The sequence below is a fragment of the Falco punctatus genome, assembly GCF_963210335.1.
Source record: "Falco punctatus genome assembly, chromosome: 11".
Classification (NCBI taxonomy): Eukaryota; Metazoa; Chordata; class Aves; order Falconiformes; family Falconidae; genus Falco; species Falco punctatus.
In genome coordinates this window covers 31,588,742-31,609,418 of record NC_137591.1, presented here as the reverse complement: position 1 = coordinate 31,609,418, position 20,677 = coordinate 31,588,742, and the positions used below count along the sequence as shown (strand labels likewise).

At 43.8% G+C, this 20,677-nt stretch overlaps 1 protein-coding gene across 2 annotated transcripts; it reads left to right on the top strand.

Annotated features, from left to right (window-relative positions):
• The first annotated feature begins 1,565 nt into the window (after nt 1-1,565).
• On the top strand, nt 1,566-19,919 carry IVNS1ABP (influenza virus NS1A binding protein). 2 transcript variants are annotated; one of them, XM_080407585.1, is made up of 15 exons: nt 1,566-1,821; nt 8,537-8,784; nt 10,103-10,229; nt 10,555-10,724; nt 10,809-10,884; nt 11,642-11,815; nt 12,187-12,312; nt 13,712-13,819; nt 15,936-16,062; nt 16,624-16,848; nt 17,002-17,123; nt 17,286-17,412; nt 17,503-17,634; nt 17,804-17,977; nt 18,462-19,919. In XM_080407585.1, exons 3-15 carry the CDS (start codon nt 10,119-10,121, stop codon nt 18,713-18,715), a joined length of 1,926 nt encoding a protein of 641 aa, XP_080263711.1. In that variant the 5' UTR covers nt 1,566-1,821; nt 8,537-8,784; nt 10,103-10,118; the 3' UTR covers nt 18,716-19,919. The 2 variants fall into 2 exon arrangements, with proteins under 2 accessions (XP_080263711.1, XP_080263712.1); XM_080407586.1 differs by lacking the exon at nt 1,566-1,821 and adding an exon at nt 7,850-8,136.
• Nucleotides 19,920-20,677: the final 758 nt, after the last annotated feature.

Here is a 20,677-nt window from a genome sequence, read left to right as displayed (position 1 = left end):
GCCCCCCTGTCATGGGGATCTGTGTGACAAGAACTGGAAACACCCATCTGTTAACTCTGAGCTGTTGGGAAGATGCTACACTCACTCTTTGACATCACTTGCTGTGGCTGATAGTGAAAATTGACGGTGATTCATAAAGACATCTCCTTTCCTAAGAATACTGGAATAGCAGCTTGTGTAATACTGAGGTTTACTTAATTAAGGAACATCCCCAGCACTGTTTTGTTTGATTATGGTTCCTGTCTTCACCTCCCTCTCCCTTCCAGCTTTAGCACAAGTGGCTTTGATTAGCCCAGCCCTAATAAGAAGTTTCATTCAAGAAGAAAGCAGAGAGTGGGCAGGCAGGCACTGAGGTGTGGCTGGTGATTTGAAAACTGAGAGGGAGTGGGAATGTATTATAGAGGTAAGGAGTCGAGATGGTCCAGTTTGCTGCTGGTAAAACGAGAAGCTGAAGAGGCTCAGCTGCAGCATGGGTGCTGTGCTATCGTATATATTTCCAGAGTTAGAAGGATTTATGTAGGCAAGGAATATACCTACAGCTTAATGCCTCTGCCTGTGTCTGATGAGACAAGGCCATAATTTTCAGTATTTTGAAGCACTTTCTGCTCAAACCCTCAGAATTGTCCAACTTCAGTGTTTTGAAATACTTCTCCAGTGCTTCTCCGCCAAGATTCTTGAAGAACGTTAAGAGAAATGGGTAAATATTATCATATGTGTCATATGCATTTGACAGGCGAGGCGCTGAAGCTGCGCCCAGCACCACCTCCTACAGGTTTCCCAGCTTCTGACCCAGGCGGCCTCCGAGTCAGTAGAAAGGAGCCGGGGGGAAGCCTGTCCCTGCTTCCAGGTGACCTTGGTGCTTTGGATCAGGAAGCAAGCGAGGGCCATGAGCTCAGCCCGCACCGCGGCCTGCTGCCATGAGCCTCCCGCGGCCAGGCCTGGCCAGGAGCCCTTCACACCAGCGGGGGAACACCTAACACGGGCCGGACTTCGAACACCCCGGTTCACCAGCAGGGATGTTTTGAAGCTCCTTTGCCTAGCAAGATAGGATTTATTGTGAAAAATGTGTATGTGTGTGTGTGGAATATTTGTCACCCAGCTGGGAAAACACCCATGCCAGAGTGGCTCGGGGTGCCGGAGCCTGAGGTGGCCCCACGCGCAGGGCGGGCTGCCAGGGAGTTTCCAGCATTAAAAACGGTATTTTTTTGTTGAAGCAGGTATGACGCCCTGCAGTACCGATCCCAGCGATGAGGGGGAAGTCATCGCTGAGGTCAAAAAGTGACCTCGGTTTTGAAAAACAAAATTATCAAGCCAGGTGGGCTTGTGGCCGAGAGCTACGGACACCGAGCGCGCCGGCGGCTCCTCATCGAAACATGGCGGGGCGGCGGCGGCTGCCCCTGGGCCCGCGCACTGCCTTTGGCCGCCCCCAGCCCCTCCAGCCGCCGGCGGCAGCGCCCCGCCGCGCCCCCCCGACCCGCCTGGGCAGCGGAGGGAGGGGCGCGGCCGGACTCGTTTCTCGGCGGAGCGATGCCGGCCGCCTCCCGCCCGCCCCGCTGGAGGCGGAGGGTTACGTGCGCAGTGCCGCGCCCGCGCAGGGGTGGTGCGCGCTGCTCCAGCTGGCGGCCGATCTGGCGGTGCCGCGCCCGCGCCTCTCCGTCCCGCTCCCGCCGCCCCCCTCGGCAGCGCCTCGCCCCGCTCTCCCTGCGCCGTCCGCTGCCTCTCCCCGGCGGGCTGGGGCCGCCTCTCCGTCTCCGCGGCCGCTTCCCCCTCAGTCTGGAGGCTCCCAATATGTACAGCGTCGTCTGCGCTGAGAGGTACCAGGTACGGCGGGGCCCCCGCGGGACGTCCCGGGCGGGCCCAGGCGCGGTCCGCGCCGGCGGTGAGGGGAAGGGCGGCGGCGTGGCGGGGGGCGGGCAGCGACCACGAGGCCGGGGGCGGTCGGGCGCTGCGGCCCCGCGGCTCTTTGTTCGCCGCTGGGCGCTGGCGCGGGGGCTGGGGGCGGCCCGGCCCGTCGCGCCGTGCCCTCCCCGCGGCCTCGGCGGGAGGACGGAGCCCCTCTGGCTCCGCGGCGTTTTGTTGCTTGTGTGGGGCCCGCTCCTCGGCGGCGGCCGCATCGCCGAGTTGCCGTGCGCGCCGCGGCCAAGTTGTGTGAAGGGCCTGAACGGCCTGAGACCCGTTCGCTCACGGCGGCCGAGCCTCGTCCCGCGGGGGGGGGGGGGGGGGGGGGCGGCGTTGCCGTGGCCCCCGCGGCCGGGGGGACGTGGAGGAGCCCCCGGCGCTGCGCGGGTGCTGTGCCAAGGTCAGGCGGTGCCTGCGCGCCTTCCCCAGCGCGGCACCCTGCCGGAGCGCGGGGGTAACCGGGGGAGCGCAGGAATGCTGGGCTTTAAAGCAATGAGCCACGTCGGGCTGAAGGAACGTGTGCTGACAGCTGGGTGCTAATGTCGTGGCCCACCCTGTCATCTGTACTGGTTCTGGGAAATAGGCGATAACACAGTGAAAAGAGCGGTTGTCAGTCCGCATCAGTGCTTCTGGAGAAAGGTGATGAGTGTGAATGACCAGAGGTTTGGGGGTTTTATTTTTGCAGCGGGAGGGACAAATACAGTGCCTGCTGCCTGCCTGCACAAATTTCCAGCAGCTTTTTAGAATTTTTCAGAGGTGCGTCAAGGTAGAAAGAAAATACTTTTGCGTTACAGCGTCACTGTTTCTTCACTCTGGATTCCCATAGACTTAAAACCTGAATTGGTTTACAGTTTCATGCATGTTGGAAAAATGTTGACGAACTGGGGCACAAGGCGGCCGAGTGGTGACAGACTAGTGGAAATTCAGTATCATGTCGCTCTCCTTGTTTGTCATGGTTTGCGGAGGGGAGGGTTTTTTATGTGTTCAGCGATGGGTGTGTAGACACCACACTTATTCTCTTCTGTCTGGGACCTACAAAATAAGAAACCAAGCAGGATGTGGTGCTTTGATGGTGAGATTGGTTTAACTTTAGAAAGCAGATTTTGTAGCCACAAGCCTCATTCCTGGATCACAGGATGTAACAGTCAGGGAATCCTTTCCAGTTAGGAAATGATGGGTTAGCTACCTTAAATAGATCTAATTTTGTTTTCCTTAGCTTGAGTCCTTAAGGAGCAGGAGACGGTAAGAACGACAAAAACTGCTTGGAAGGGGGGGGGGGGGGAGACAATGACAACACACAATCAAAAAAACCCCACCAGTTTGCTGTTTTTGTGACAGATGTTTGAAAAACTGTGGGAAGTGTGTGTTAGCAGAAAAAAAAGAAACCCATATGGAGAGGGGAAAAAAATAAAAGGAAAGAGCTCAGATTTTAAGAGAGCTCATGCGAGGCAGAAGATAAAGAGGTGTAGATAAAGACTATGACAACAACAAAAAAGTGTAACGGTGGAGAAGAGGAAACGGAGAACCAGTATGCAAGGGGATGTAATGGGGAGTGCTAAGACAGTGAAACAGTGTATCAGAAGCGTGGGGGGATGGCATTGGAAGCCAGTACTAAATGGGCAGCTGGTGTGTTACAGCTGAGTTGTAGTTGAAACAGCAGTAACATTCAAGCATAAAACCTACTTCTCATAAATTTTTAAAGTCTACATACATAAATGTGTGTTTGAAAGAGCCCTCTAGGCTTGCTCTCTATAGAGGACAGTCCAAGTATTACATCTTCTTGGACTGCATGTAAAATATTTTGGAAAATGACTGTAGTACTTTTTCCTTCCCCTTCAATTCTTAACCGGTGACAGCAAATATTCTTTCCCTCTCCCTTCACTGTGGGGGTGGGAGCACAACTGAGGCTGCTTTGCAGTGAAATAGAGCAATTTTGTTTACAAGTCATTGTTATCAATGAGACTCAATCTTTGGTAGAAAGTTACTGAAAAGTGAATATGCAAAATAAAAGTAATATGAATTCTATGAGTCTTATTTTAAATCACTGGTATAGAGAAGTTGAGCCTTTGTAGTGGTGTAAAGTATGTTGCTGTAGGTCCTGGTCCATGATGTTTTGCCCAAATGCAAACTCAGACATGAAAAGATCAAGTTATTTTTTACCATAAATAAATGCTAATGTATGAAAGAAAATCTTTGTGGACGTCTGGTTTTATCTGCTGATACAGGTAATGGAACTACGAGTAGTTGCAGCTGTGACCTACATTTCTTCTGAACTGGGCTGTGAAAAGCCAGAAAGCCCTTAGCAACTAAAAGCATCAACTGTGGTGTTAAATTTCATTTTTGTTTCACTGTTTCCCATGAGTGTCAATCAAGTGTCCATTATTATATCAACAAGTATTGACTTCTAATCAAAAAAGTAAAAAGTATCTCCCCCAAGTTAGTGGTTTACTTGTGAGTAGAAGAGGTAATACCTTAATCTGACCAAAAAAGCTTGTACAAAATTGGCACAAAGTAAGGGCTTTGTTTACTTTTTAAAATTAAATACTGCACATGGAAAGTACCAACGGACTATACTAAAGATGAGAGTTCTTAGATGGGAGGAAAAATAAATACTGCCTGTGTTGTTAGGTCATGGGTAAGGTGACTTTTGCCTCAGTAGGTGGCTCTGGGACCTGTTGTCTTGGTACTTCACCTGAGACCAGAGTTCATATGTGCCCTGAAAGTGGCTCTGCAGTGGAGAGTCCTGGGGCACCATAATGGTTTTTAGATCTCAGAGAAATTTGAACACCAAGTGTTTTGCAGCATGTTTTTTAAATGTTGGAATGTTTTCTGCAGTGAACAACTGTGTAAAAAAAAAAAAAGGGGGGGGGGGGGGGGCATGAACAGATCCTAAATCCTGAACACAAGTAACAATTTCAAGTGTATTACTCTACGACGTTTTTTGCTCTTGTAACTGAACTATTTCCGTAGTAGTTGCAAGATAAATGTGAGAGGATAGTGTAGTGAAGGATGAGAAGACATTATTTAGGTGAGTAGTCTTAAATGCACCTTTAAACACGTATACAGTGAAATGGAAAGATGAGTTTAAAGGGGGAAATTTCTCTCCTGGAGGTTCAGTGCAGTGAATCTCTCGGAGTGTGTTATGAGCTGTGACTCTTCCATGGTCCAGTGGTAGATGTATGTAGCAAATGAGAATCTCGGTCTGTGCATGACAATAAGTGTTTAGGAAACACAATTATTACAACACAGTTATGCTTACATCGAGCAACTGGGCTGACATTTGAGACCGACATTCCTCTGCCTTGGTACAGCCATGTCATTCAAATGCACCGTGTGAATGCTTCATGGCTTCTGGCCTGTCTTGGTCCTCTGCAGTATTACACCTAGTGTGAACGACTCTTGATTGAAGGTGGTGTCTCCAGGCTCAACACCAGTATCAATCTTTAAGAGCAAAACTAGAATGGAAATCCAGTGTTTATATATCACTCTTACTTTATGCTTCATCTTAAAGATAACTGCAGGAAATAGGCTTGCTCTCAAGTAAGAATTTTCTCAATGGAATGTGGTATTCTTATTCTGGAATGCTAATTCTTTAGGTTTAATGTGTTTAAATAAGTGCATTTTGATGGAGCTGAAAAGTAATCATTCTCAAGTAATCAGAAAGCTGAAAACTAAACAAAGCCATTCATGCTTTACCTGGCTGACAGTGATCTGTGAACATCACACTTGGTTTTAAAAAATACAGAATCCTGGAAAATTATTAAAAAAGCCACTGATAGTCCTTGATCTGATGAACTATAAGAGTATAAGCAAGGGGGGAAAGGTAATGACAAAGTGATTTAGTCTTTTTAAATAATTTAAAAAAGGAATTTGTTTGCTGTATCTGTTTATAACCTTTAATGCAGAAAATGCTGCATTCTTGGCTTTTTGTTGAATTTTGGCTGTTGGGCTTTTGTTCTAGCAGTAGTATACCAAACCAAAAGGAATGTGGAAAGTAATGAATATGCTTGTGCTATTTAATGTCATTTTGAGTAGTAATATTAGCTATGGTTCGCACTCAACAGTGTTGAAACCTTCTGGCAATAATTAAGACATACAAATTCCTAGATACTCAGATTGGACAATACTATTAGGTGCATAAATGCAAAATGTATAGGTTTTCACCTCATGCACAAAGGGGGACCTTAAAAGACAAGCCTTCTGTTTCAGTGCAGAATTATTTGGGATGTCCTGTTTAGGTCTTGAAGGTCATAAGCAAGTACGTCAGGCAAAGTTAAAACACTGCACTTGAAAGAAAGTTCTTCTGTTACAGCAGAATGTGACAAAACGTACCCAGAGATGTAAACTGAGTGAGGATGATCCTGGAATTTAGTTGAAATTGTTTGAATAGTTGTCATGTAACTCAAAATCCCACCCCCCAAAGCCTCAGTACTGGTAATTAACAGCAATCCTGATTAATATTGAATGGGGGAATGCATAATATGATGTGTGAGCAGACACTGAGCTGTGGTAGCAATATACATTTAATTTGCTTTGGGAGTTGCGTACCTCTGCTTGGTTAACAACAAAACTTCTTTAAGAGATCTGTCAGTTGAGAAGAAGCTGGTTTAAGACCAGTGTGAGCACGGTGGATAATCTGATGTGTGGCTTTCTGCTCAGAATCTAGCAAGTGGTGGCTGGGTTGGTCCAAGCCTTTTCACCAAAATTGTCTGATGCTGCACCAATCATCCATTGCACTCCTGTTTAGATGCCTCCTGTAGTTTGCATTTGGCTAGGTGAGTGTAGCTGTTGTGTCTGGGTAATTCCTACAAACAGTAATGGAAGGTTTAAAACCTGAAATGATAAAGTTGGAGGTCTCTTGGTGGTAATTCTTTTGTACATTTGTGGATGGTCTTGGTAAAGCCTAACTTCTAATAAATTCTTATAACCTTACAAGGTAATTCATTGCAACACTTCTGTTGAACTAATACCTCTGCATCCTTGAACAACAGAATGTTTCAGTTGAGGTGAATCTTTGGGGAAAGTGTGGACATCAGACTGGTTTGCTTCTGTTTTTGAGAAGTGAAACATGTTGATTGCTTTAGAAACTGAAACATTTATACCAGTTGTACCAACAAGAGAAGTGTTGCCTTCCAAACACTTAGTTAAATAGTATTTGGCAAATAGCTTGGGTGCAGTTTCATAACTTGCCTGTAGGATTATAAAAAGAACATACATTTCATCTTTGAGATTTTTTTTTTTTCCCCCAGCAAAGCATGCTGACGTTGAAGCTGTGGATGGGCAGCTATACAAATAGGCTGGGGAAGGCTGTAGTCCCCAGGGCAGCGTTCCTGTAGCCCTCCCTGCATTCAGGGATGCTGTGTTACAGAGGGGCAGCGCTGCTCCTCTGGAGCAGTTGTTTCCTTCTTGAGGTGTATGCGTTTGTGTCTGTTCTAGTAGCCAAACTTAATTCACATGAATTCTTTTGACACTGTTATCTGCTGGCTGAAATGTCCTGTCTTCACAGTTGCAAGAAGCTGTGAAGGATGGAAGCAGTTTTCCTGTGGAGCTGGAGAGGGGGGGGGATAATGCCCCCAGTGGCTCTGGGGAACAGGCCTTGCACTTGAGCTGCTGATCTGCTAGAGACCACGGGAGGTACAGTTCCGGCCAAAATGATCCCGTGCCGTGGGTTCGCGAGGCTCTCTTGCCTACAACATAGGCGACTGCTACTTTTTGACGAGGAGAAATGAGCTGCACCTATTTTTAGGAAACTTGATTCCCGATGTGGCATTTATTCTGCGGATACAAATATAGTTTTGGAACTGCAGAGGGCAACTCAAGTGGATGAAGTGATCAATGTTTTCCTGAGGTGGCATCAGGGTCATGGAAAGTTCCAGAGTGGGTGTTTATTGCCTGTTCCCTCCCCGCTGCTGCTCCTCCTCTTCTCCCCTCCCTGAAAACCCCTGGCATAAACAGCCCACCCGCATGCAGAATCCCAACAAAGCTACCCCAGTCTGCACTGCCAGTGCAGAACTTGGTCAGAACTTACAGATTCTGTCTGCGGGGTAGCAAAGAGACTCTTTATCAAAGAAACCTGTCACTAAGTTAGTGATTTCTGACCTTATAATTTCTTTCTGGAAGTACCAGCAACTGAAGACATGCCCAGTCATTTCAGACATGTCCTTAATCCACCTTCAGTCCATTTTAGGCATTCAGTAGAAGAAGGATATAAGTAGATGACTACAGGAAAAGCAGAAGGTAGGAGGCATGTGGATTGGTTTCTTTTTTGAAATGTAGTCATTTTTGTTGTTACTTAGGAGTTACCTACTTGTGTAAGCAAGCAGTACTGGTCTAGATCTAGGAAGGGCTGAAGGTTAGAGTTGGTAAGGAATTGTCTGAAAATGGAATTCAGCTGTTCTGACTTTTTCTTTAAGATCTAATTTAGCCACTTTCTTGTCTCCATGGGTATAAAAATTGACGTGGTTGACCTCTTGTTAGGCATGAGAATATATTGGTGTCATTATGGAATTTTTCAGGCTGTTGGGAAGAAATACTCATTTGAGTCAGGAACTTCTACTTTAAGACACCATTAAACTTTCATCTGATACATGGTAGTACTATTTCTTGTCCTTATTTGATAACTTCTCCTTTATTTCAGATTATGATGCATGATTATCACAGAAGAAATTCATGTCTATAGCTGTTAAGGACTTTATTACATCATCTTCAAGCCTGATAGTTTTGGAACCCGTATTGCAGCTGCAGGGACACATCTGCTTTTGCATTTCAACAAACATCTTCCCTGTCAGAAGATACTGAAACTGAAGTGCTCTGTTTTAACACAATAATACCATTGGATTATTTTAAGATCTCCCAGTTAAAAATTCACAGTAATAGATTTGCTAGGTAAGTTGATACCGTTAGCTGCATATGCAATAGTTAATACCTTTGCTGAAATTCTGTGACTTTAAAACTTTGCTGTCCTTTTTTTAATAAAAGGAAACGAATGAAACTGTATACAAATTGATAATGATCTTTGTAAGTAAGATTAGCGTTGCCAGTTTAGGGTCAAATGCTTTCAGTAGTAAGTGAATTTAAAATAAATGGATTAATACTAGAATTATTTTGTGTGGCGCTTGCTATCTTTATTACTGATTTTTGCTATCCACTTTTTCTATTTTGGGGAGTTCCTTGTTTAGTCTGATCTTCAGAATTTTCTTAAGCTTCAGATAGAAATATGAATTATTGCTGGTAACGTTAGTAGCATATCCCACATATCTTCCTTTAAAATCTTAAGAGGAAAGTGTATACTTTTGCATATGTTAGCAGCTCAAACTTACAAATTTGATTTATTTGGTTGTTTTTTGAGTTACTATTTCAAGTTCATTAGTTCACCTCTGGGTCATGTTTTAGTCTTCTTAATTAGCTTCCTATTTGGGAAGTGGACTTTTCCTAAAAGTGCTTAACTAAAAAAAGAATCAATTAAATGAGCTATAAAATAGCTTCCAAATTCAAAAGTTAAGTTTCTTGAAGTTATTTTTCCAGTCTTGGTCCAATTTACCTGAGGTGGTGTGTTTGTATACGGGTAAGACCTTCAGCAGAAGTTGTTTTAGTTTCACGGTGGCTTAAAATACATGATGGTGGTTCAGAATATATTTAATTCTGTTCTGTTGGTGCTAATGTTCTTTCATGACTTCCAGCTACTCTAAAATATTCAAGTCATTACTCAAAATGAAACAAAATTATTTCCATAGCTAATCTGCTTCACTAGTTACTTAAAATTCTTTGGTCTGTGCAAAAAATGATGCTGACCAGTATGACAGATTTCATGCAGTGAGCAGAAAACAGCGATGAATCCACCAAATCTGATCTTTACCGAGGGGAAAATGAAGCTGCTTTTGTAATTTGGTGGTTTCCAACTTGCCCCCCCCCCAGAGGTACCACAGGTTCAGCATGGAGTTTTGAAGTTGGTACCTACCGAAGTGATGTGGCTAAATTAAAAGTTAGGGCCTCAATCTCTGAGAATAATTAATCCAGTCAATCCAAAGGACTGTTGTCAACATGTACTCATCAGCAGTAGTAGTCTTCCAGGCTTTTTTTGAGATGGGTTTTGTTTATTTTTTTAAAACTTCCCATGAATGTTTGTTTGCAAGCAATGTGTTAATAGTACTTCTATACTGAAGGAAAATGTTGTGTCTATAAACTTCATATATTCTGTTTTCAGCCAGACCAACACCAAAATGATTCCTAATGGATATTTGATGTTTGAAGATGAAAACTTCATTGAGTCATCTGTTGCCAAACTAAATGCCTTACGTAAAAGTGGTCAGTTCTGTGATGTCCGTCTCCAGGTACCTTTTTTCTGTCTGAGTATGATGGTTGAATACGGTGGGGGTTTTGTTACACTATGCTGTGTACCTCATTGATTGTGAGGCATGGGTTTAGAATCTGATTTTTCTGAAAAATGAACACTTAAAAAAATAATCAGATATACTTTGAGAGAGGCAATGCTAACATTTTTTTTCAGCTGACATAAATTGAAGACCATATTGATTTGAAAAATTGATTTGAACTGTGACGTTCACTCGGGTAGGCTTTTATACTATTATTATGCAAGTGTGCTTAAAATAAAAATCTTACCAGTGTGTGCGTTTCTTATTTGTGTTTTAAATAAAGGTATGTGGACATGAGATGTTGGCGCACCGAGCTGTGCTAGCTTGCTGCAGTCCCTACCTGTTTGAAATCTTCAATAGTGATAGTGATTGTCATGGAATTTCACATGTTAAATTCGATGATCTCAATCCAGAAGCTGTTGAAGTTCTGTTGAACTATGCCTATACTGCTCAGTAAGTAGTTTTCACAGAAACCAGAGAGAGTAGACTTGAATTTAAAAAATCAAAATAACAAAGAGAATTTTCTTTCTTTAACAGGTTGAAAGCTGATAAAGAACTGGTGAAAGATGTATACTCTGCAGCAAAGAAGTTGAAGATGGAGAGAGTTAAGCAGGTGCAGTTCTCAGCTCTTCCATTATTCCATTCCTTTTTCTCAGGCTGACAGCTTTATGTTTTTTGGTGTTAATGAGACAGAAAATGATGATTCTGTGGGAAAAGTACTTGGCAGATAAGCTTCTTTAGATGTTCATTAGCATTGTATTGATTTGAGTGACATCAGTTTGTATTGGCTTCCACTCGTGTTATCTTTGTGCTAAAGGGTTCTCTGAAGTTAAGTTCTGTATTTGCGCACCTGTATAAGCAAAACAGCTTCTGAATCATAGCTGGTTGCTTACTTTCACGTTCATGGAAGCGGTGGTGTGCTTTGTTGCATTGGGAGGTGTATTTAAACCTGTAAATCTGTGGCAGTGTTACATGGGAAGAAAATCCACATGCTCCTGAACATAAGTTTGGTAGCACTTGTCTTCACACGTGCTTACTTTTGCCCCAAACGGGGCTACCTTTGACAAGGGAACTGGGATTCTTATCTTCGCTTGACTGCAGATAAGTAGTTTTGAATAGGTGATCAACAGAAAAGCACGGGGTCGATGTATACATGAGTAGCTTTCAGATGTGTATGATTTTTTTCATATATGCATATTCGTATGGAAAGCAATGTTTCATTTACAGCTGTAAGATCAGGGAGGGCGGGATGACAACAGTCACTATTCTGTGGTTAGAAAACAGCTGTTGCTGTGTGTTGGGACAGATAATGTAAATATATTAAAAATCTGTCTACTTGTAAACTAAGATGTAACCTTTTTTCTTAACAGGTTTGTGGCGACTATTTGCTCTCCAAGATGGATGTTCAGAGTTGCATCTCTTACCGAAACTTTGCAAGTTGTATGGGAGACTCGCGTTTGTTGAACAAGATCGATGGCTACATTCAGGAACATCTTTTACAGATCTCAGAACAGGAAGAATTTCTCAAACTTCCACGGTTAAAGGTTAGCTTAAGTTTGTAGGTTTCCTTCTGGTATGTGATTGCCAAAAAGCAACCTAAGGAGCAACCGTTACAGCTTCTTTTTTGGGAGTAGGAAAACTTGGCGTACTGACTTTACTGACAATGTGCGAATCCCAGATCTCTATAATGTTCATACGCCATGAACCTTAACTGTCGAGCGTACATACTGTCATCCCCTCTAAGCATAACTGCAGTTGTACTTAAATGTGCTTCCTAGTTTCAGTGGCATTGGCTGAAAGCTCCTCGTAGGTGAAGTTTTCTAGCTGTGTGGTAAAGTGAGAGTAATGCTCACTACGTGAAGTCCAGTATGCTACAAATACAAGAGTAAATAATCCTTTTCTGTTCTCATTCAAGCTTGAAGTAATGCTGGAAGACAATGTTGGCCTACCCAGCAACGGCAAATTGTACACAAAGGTAATCAACTGGGTACAGCGCAGCATCTGGGAGAATGGAGACAGCCTGGAAGATCTCATGGAAGAGGTTAGTCTTTAAGAAAATGGGAGTAAACGTCTTTTTTTCTTTTTTTTTTTTTTTTTTTTCCCCTTTAAAAAATTTAATATGAAGGATGATCCCTTTTTATTATTTTTTTTTTCACTTTTTTAACTGTGACCCTAAAGAATTTAAATTTTACTGTAGGTACCCCTAAGCTGAGAAACTGGGGGGGTGTTCAGGTGAGCTGAATGAACTGTTCAGTCTGGTCTTCCGCTTTCCTTTTTTGCTCACTATGTGCTGTATAGTAACCTGAAAGTGGCATGTATCTTGCTGTAGAATTGGGGAGGTGGTACTGAAACTTGCTGTAGATTCTTGATGTTTTCCTTTGCAGGCTTTGCTTGTAAATGCGAAGTAGGTAAAAGCTTCTAATGGTTGTTCCTCCCCATTGATTTATCTCCCCATAGGTTTATTAACAAAACTAGGATACCAAGGCTGAAGAACCAAGAAGAAACCTCAAGTGTATTGACACGTACAGAAGCAGCAGTCCTGCCCCAGTTCTCCTAAGAAAATCCGCTGTGGGCAGAGAACGATGATGATGATTTAATGGTGTTTACTTACTCCTTTACAGGATACATTCTTTTGAAAGTTGTGTGTTATTAAATGGCTTTACTCATGAATACTAATACTAGATGTAGCCTGGGCAGTGTTTAATGGAAAAATTAGCGGGGAGTCTAAATTTTTAATTGGCTAGAGAAAATGGACTTTACAAAAACCCATGAAACATCAAAATTTTCCAAGTTTGTTATTACAAGCACGATAGATCTTCGGAAGCACTTGTATAGGCAAAAGTACATGTTGATACTGTTGTATATATTCTCAAGTGTGTATTTCCTCATGGAAAAACTCATTTTAAAAGCTTTGATCATGTTGAAATTCAGATGCATTTCACTGAAACAGTCGCATCTGATGTCTAATTGTGGACAACAGTTTCCTCCAGAACTTAAATTTGTGTTGTCTTCCCTCATTCCCATACCTTTCTTTTAGAGTTCACTGTTGGCCTCTCTTACCTTTTTCTGCTCGAGATAAGTATGTGTATTTTTCAAAGCAGAAAACTTGTTTGCGGGAGTAACGAAAATGCTTGCATGAGATTGTCAATTTGTGTAATTCTGCAAATTAATGTGCCTTTTGCTTGTCTAATGTTTCTGTGCTGGACAAACAGTAGACGTCCTTGGAAAATGAAGATTTCTCTCAAGCTGAGAAAGTAAGGAACCTTCATCCCATGTTTGAAGATTGCCACCATGACATCTGCTTCCTTTTAGTTTTGTCATTCTGCTAGATTGAGATGAGATGACGAGAAGTATGCTGGCGACTGCCTTTTGTAATCTGCCTGTAGCTAAGGAGCGGTGGAGACAGTAGCCACATGGGTATTCTGTTGTTGTTTTTGCAGGTTCAAACGCTGTACTACTCAGCTGATCACAAGCTGCTTGATGGAAATCTGCTAGATGGACAGGCTGAGGTGTATGGCAGTGATGATGACCACATTCAGTTTGTGCAGGTACAAATTGCAGACAGTCTCAGGTAACCCCAGATAGACTGGAGCAGTTTACAGCACACCTGAAGTCCTGTGTTCTGTTAGCAGAGAAAGCAGGAGTGGCTTTACTGCAAAAATACACAGCACAAAAGTGTCTTTCTCGAAATTGCTGGAGGCGATGATTTAGTCTCTGCTTCTGTTTTTTCAGCAGAGTGACCCTAAGCCTTTGCAAAGTGCTTTAGGTTTGACTTCAAAATAAATCCTAGGCTGTTAGAACAAAGAAGAGGTAGGAAAGCACTCGGCTGTAGCAAGTCAGCTGTGGCTTTGTAGAGATACTCAAGAGACTGTAAAGAATTGCAGACTACATGGCTTCCAGTGGAGAATGTGTCTGTTAAATTTGGGCACAGAAAAAGATTCCAGATACAAGTCCTAAACCTTCAGCTGTCAGCATCCATTTCTTTTGTTCAGCTGCACTGGTAATGTGCAAGAGCAATTTTAAAAAGGAACTGTAGATAACTTCTGATCTAGAGATAACTGATGCTTTGAACTGCACAAATCAGTCTTGGGCTTTTTGAGATTTTTTTTTTTTTTTAGTACGTTCCAGCCAAATACAGTCATTCTCAATTCCTGAAAAACACAGCTTAGCAACATGGGGCTGTTTAAGAAACAAAGAATAAAAAAGGGCTAATAGATGTAAATTATCAGTTGCTTTATACAAATCAAGGTTGTTTAAATTCACTGAGTTAGAAGCAAATATATTGTAGTATTTTAATTCCCAACAGTGGAATGTGTTGGTACAAAAGTGTATTTCTTGAAAATTTTAGCTAATGTAAAGATCTCATCCCAGAACATGGACTTTAGAAGTGAAAAGAGAGGAAAATGAAAAGCCAGCTAATTTTCTAGTATCTTAATTGTTTTTAGTAAGCCTTCGCAGACTTTGCCACCTCTGGATACTACTTGTAATACTTAGAAGCTGAGAGGTGCACATTCAGAAAGTTCACTTCCAGAAATAAGGCCAAGAGTTCTGAAATTTTTTTCTTAAATCCTTTCTGATAATAAGAACAGCCCACTTCAGACATTCTAAACATTTGAGAGAACCAAGCCCAGAAAACCCACAGATGACAGTCCTAGAAAAACTGTAACTTTTAAATTGTTGAATTAAAAAAGTTTGTAATTTCTGTAACTGCTGAGGCAGTTTAAGCATAAGAGAATAAGCTGTAATTGGATGAAGATGCAGAAATAACAAAAATGCTATCCACAAATGAATTGATTTTCATGGTGAGTGGAGTATAGCAATCAAACTCTTCTGTCTGTGAGTTAGATGATGTATTTCAGAAGTCTTGTTACAGTTTCCATAGAGGTCAGGCTCCTGGGAACTGGGCAAGCACTGCAGACTTGGTACCATGGTCCGAAACTTTGCTGCTGAGCAGAACAGACGGAAAGTTAACTTTCTGTGTTTGGCTGTTAGGATTCCGAAAAAGCCTGAACAACCCAGCCAACTGCTGTGTAATTTAAAATGTGAAATTTGCGGGTTTTTCTTAATTGAGTGAAATAACGTAAGCTACAGTATAAATGTAATTGAAGAAGAAAAGAAAGCAGAAGTCTCCTGTCATTGGGAATCATCAAGGGAGTAAAATCCAAGAAACAGCTAATCTAAGCACAGAGAGGAACTGAGGCGAAATTAATACGTCTTCAGGGACTGAAGAGCATAGTTAATTCACTTCCAAATAGCATTACATAATTAAGTCCAGTTCCAGAAGCAGAGCTTGTGAGTGAGGCTTCTAGTTTGTAGATTGGTTCTCTCCAAGTGGATGCAGGTTTTTCCTTGCATTTGAAAATCCTGCTAGTAACTCCAATGCTCTTCTAGGAACCTGAAATCGTTCCTAGACAGACAGCAGCAGTGTAAAGCTGCAGCTGCAGGATGAAATGAGCAGCAGGATAAGATGTAGGCTGGTTTTTGGCCGCTGTTGCTGAGTAGGCAAGATGTTCTGTTGAAAATATAGGTGTGCTATAAATGTTGCTCTGCGGAGGTGGTAGATGAAGTGTTCTCTGGAATAGTTATGTATTAGCTCAGAGAAGCAAAGGTAGAAGGAGGTGTAGTCTCTGGCTAGGTTTCTGTAGCTGCCTTTTGATTTTGCAGAAGAAGCCACCACGTGAGAATGATCACAAGCAGATTAGTAGCAGCTCCTCTGGAAGCCTTTCTCCAAATGCTACTGTTCAGAGTCCTAAACACGAGTGGAAAATCATTGCTTCAGAGAAGACTTCAAGTGAGTAACTGGGGCAGGGTTTGTCTCACAGCCGCATCTGGTATTGTGCACCTACCTCCCGCTCCCTGGGCATTCCCTTCAATATCTGTAGGGAACGCAGAAGTGCTTTTTCTTACCGATGATGCAAATCCAGTAATTGGCTGAGTAATTCGTGCGAAGTTTCTAACATAACTGGGGCCAAACAGGGAACACTTACATCTCAATTCCGTATTGACAGGGCTGTCCCAAATCCCGTGGTGTGTGTAACTTACACAAGTCCTAAGGAGACAGGCAGTCTCTAATTAATTAAACAGAGCTATTTGCTGTGTGTGTGCAAGAGGAGACTTTCTCCTCAGATGTCTTCAGATTGCTGTCTTAATGTCCCTTGAGCACTGTATTAAGAATCTAAAACTCATATTTTTCAGTAACTAGCCTAACACTTGGAACCAGTAACCAGAAAAAATGAAGTTTTCACACTTAGAAGGGGAGAAGCATGATCAGAAGACCCTAGTTGGCATTCACTTAAATTTAGCACGTGAAATTTCACTATATCGGTGGTCTCTCCTTTTTTCCTGATGACAGGTAACACCTACCTGTGTCTGGCGGTGCTGGATGGTGTGCTGTGTGTGATATTCCTGCACGGCCGTAACAGCCCTCAGAGCTCTCCCACGAGCACGCCGCGACTGCTGAAGAGTCTCAGTTTCGAGCTGCAACCAAACGATATCATAGAGAAGCCCATGTCTCCGATGCAGTATGCTCGGTCTGGGCTGGGCACAGCGGAACTTAACAGCAAACTGATCGCTGCAGGTAAAAGAAATAGCGATAAGTCTTTAAAAAAAGCTTGCTCAGCGGGGGGCGGGGGGACAGTGACATATATATGCTATATATTGCGGTCGGGTTCTTCAGCGTCAAAGCAGTTGGCCTTTGGAAACGTGCCACCATCTAACCTTTTGGTTTTAGGTGGCTATAACAGGGAGGAGTGTTTGCGCACCGTGGAGTGCTACGATCCGCAGAAGGACACTTGGACTTTCATCGCGCCGATGAGGACGCCGAGAGCTCGGTTCCAGATGGCAGTCCTAATGGTGTGTGGTGGGTGCGGGTCAGGTGCGGTGGGACAAACAGAGCAAACTTGACAGAATGGTAACAGAAGTCGCTTAACTGCAGTTACGCGGTTACTGCAGTGCTGATGATTCGGGTTGTTGCGTGCTGGGATGTGAAGCAGGTATGTATTTTTTTCCATTTAGGGGCAGCTCTATGTTGTGGGTGGGTCCAACGGTCACTCAGATGACTTGAGCTGTGGAGAAATGTATGAGCCAGAAATAGATGACTGGACTCCTGTTCCAGAACTGAGAACCAATCGCTGCAATGCAGGTAACACGTCTGCAGTTGTTTGATTGCTGGTGTTTTTTTCCTAATTTATTCATTTATTAGCTTACTTATTATTCTTTCTGATATGAATAGGAGTCTGTGCCCTGAATGGAAAACTGTACATTGTTGGTGGTTCAGATCCTTATGGCCAGAAGGGACTTAAGAACTGTGATGTGTTTGATCCTGTAACAAAGTCTTGGACAAGCTGCGCTCCCCTTAATATCCGTAAGCGTGTTGTGCAGTTCGGGAGGGAGGAGGGGAAAGGGCAATTGCAAAACTGCAGGCTCAAAACCAAACCAAACAAAAAAAGAAAAATGGGTTAAATTTCCACTGCTGTGGCATATTGTTAGTGCGTGACTTGGGCTGGGCTGTAACTCCTGGCGTTTGGTTGTAGGGAGGCATCAGTCTGCGGTGTGTGAGCTGGGCGGGTATTTATACATCATCGGAGGAGCAGAGTCCTGGAACTGCCTGAACAGCGTGGAGCGTTACAACCCTGAGAACAACACCTGGACCCTGATTGCGCCCATGAACGTGGCCCGGCGAGGAGCTGGAGTGGCTGTTCATGACGGTAGGCTTCCGCGGGCTGAAGTAACCTCTTGCGCTTGATGAAATGTTCATGTTAAGCTACAATACGAGTAGAATACCAAGCTGTGTTCCTCAGGGAGGAGACAATACAGTAAGAACCTGGCTGTGCCTCCAATTTTAATTAAAAGCTGTAAGCAGAAAACCAAAGAAACCTCTTTGGTTTTGTTTTGGGGCATTCACCCTCACTTCTTTCTTTTCAAAACATCACCATGCAGCTTGTAGAGCTGCATCTCTTTGAAGGACTTTGTGCTTACTCTGAAATAACTTCCAGTCAGCTCTAATGATCAAGAGACCGAAAGCAGGTCAGTGCTGTAACTTCAGACCTTGAATGAGGCGAAGGTTTCTGATGGAAAACCTGCACTTCCTCTGTTTTGGCGTAGCTTCTCTCCCCGGACAGGCAGCTGCGCTTGGCAGTGAGGCTGGTGCTCAGCAGTGAAGCATTCATTCACTTTCTTTCCTTTTGATAGGAAAACTCTTTGTCGGTGGAGGCTTTGATGGCTCTCACGCGGTGAGCTGCGTGGAGATGTACGACCCTGCGAAGAACGAGTGGAAGATGATGGGAAGTATGACTACGCCGAGGAGCAACGCCGGGATTACGACAGTGGCAAACACCATTTATGCAGTTGGGGGATTTGATGGCAATGAATTCTTAAACACAGTTGAAGTCTACAACCCAGAGTCAAATGAATGGAGCCCCTACACAAAAATTTACAAGTTTTAAGTGAATTAAATTCCTTTTTCAAACTAACAGGCTTAGTGATGTAATTGTGTTTCAGTAGAGGTACACATGTGAATAGGGTTGGGGAGGGCATAGATGTTGCCGACAGCAACACAGAGCTTTTGCATATTGCATATTAATGTGCTGTACATATTTGTTTTGGAAAGAATATCGAGATGAAGGGGTTTTTGTGTATTCTAGAACTTTGGGTTAGGGTTGTTTTTTTTTTTTAAAAGATTTTGAAGATAATGCAAGAGAAACTAGACCTGGCATATCATTTCAGGAGCTTCCCCCAGTGTTCGTTTTGTCACTGCACATTAAATGACTTCTCCTGTAGGATGTGTTCTTGGGGCGGGAAGTGTAAGGGTTACGGGGGGATAGTTTTTTTTCATCAGGCCTTGTTTTCCTTCAGTAACTGGAACAATTTGTAACAAGAAGCCTTATTTAAATAGATATAATGGCTATTTTTTTTATTAAAAGAAGCTGACATGCCTGCCAATACCTTATCTTTTATGATTGCCTTTTTATAACAGTTTTTATATACTCAGCAGAGTATTTTACCTGTTGACATGAAGATGGCAGAGAAATGGTTATTGAAGCAAAGAGACAACCTTTGGAGTTCATAGAGACCGAGCGGGCCAACTGCCTGCCCACTGTGTGTGAGCTGCTGAGCTTCTGCCTCTGCTGCACTCTCGTCACTTAGTATGCAACATCTGTGCTCGAGCTGAATGGAGTTTCTGAACATAACATAGCTGTGACTTCCTAGGATGGGAAAATGATTTTGGCTCCACATATTTTGACAAAAAAAGCGGAGGGTGCTTTCTGTACAGCAGTTTTGTTACTATGGGTGAGCTAACCTTTGTAAAACAAAAACTTCAGTGTGGGGGTTTTCTCATGGTTTTTAAACTCTTGCCCGTTGGCAACAAAAATGTATTCATCTGGTTAGTAACTGTCTTAAGTTTATTTTTCTAATGCTACCACTTGGAAGTGTGATAGAACACAAATAACTTGATTTTGTATGTGCTCATAGTACTATGTTTTAGTTCACTTTCTCTATTCATATGGCTAAAACACTGGTTAGGATGACTTGGTGTCTGATGTGTAGTGCTGCACATTAACTGCTGGTGCCAAACGCGCACTGCCTGCTTGCCGCCGCCGCAAACACATTAAAGGTACCTTGTGGGAAACCCGTGTACCACAGCATGGCGGTGATGTGTCTGTGTCCTCTTCTTTAATGAGACAGGTTACAAACAGGCATTTGTAATATTAAAACAAACATTGGGAATGGATGTAGCTACCAGACAAAGGAGGTAGGGTGGCTAACTGCCTCCCCGGGGGCAGGAACGGAGGGGGAAGGGCTGCGTCCAGCTCCTGCAGTTTGGGAGTTACACATTTCCGGAGGGGGAAGGGCCTGCAGCATGCAGCCAGCGCGGGCTCCTAGGGAACCACTGCTGTTCCCTCGGGGCGATTTACCTACTTCCAGGCTGCTCTCAGGATCAGTTTACTAAAGGCTCTGTGCAAACTGGAGTGTGGCACTCCAAGGGCACGATGAGGAAAGGGGAAGAAAAAAAGCGCACAACGCTGCTGCAACAAAACAGCTGCTCCTGCTGTAAGGAGCTTCATTCTGCCTGTCCAGCTGTGGTCTGCAGCATTCATCAAGCAGCTTCAGGAAACCAAGGCACCCCAGGGATGGTGCCAGGGCCAGGGTGCGTCCTCTTCTGTGCTCCCTAGGGCTGTCCCACCGCCCCGGCAGCAGGCCGCTGCTGGAGGTTGTGGCCCAGAGCCCCAGGCCGTCCCGCTGAGGGGGCAGGAACCCCAGGCCAGGCCAGAGGAATGAAGGGTGATTCCCAGCTGTAAAGCTGGGAGCATTCCAACAGGGAAAGACTCCCTGCCACCGTAAGGTTACCTGAGCACAGGTGCTTGCCCCACGCCTGGGGGGTAACAGCATGAACGGACACAGCCCGT

What these genes read in the sequence shown, in the direction of transcription:
- IVNS1ABP (XM_080407585.1), top strand. Translation starts at nt 10,119, where the DNA reads ATGATTCCTAATGGATATTTGATGTTTGAAGATGAAAACTTCATTGAG. An exon ending in ACCACATTCAGTTTGTGCAG is followed by an intron (nt 13,820 to 15,935) that starts GTACAAATTGCA and finishes TTGATTTTGCAG; the next exon opens with AAGAAGCCACCACGTGAGAA. An exon ending in TGGAGTGGCTGTTCATGACG is followed by an intron (nt 17,978 to 18,461) that starts GTAGGCTTCCGC and finishes TCCTTTTGATAG; the next exon opens with GAAAACTCTTTGTCGGTGGA.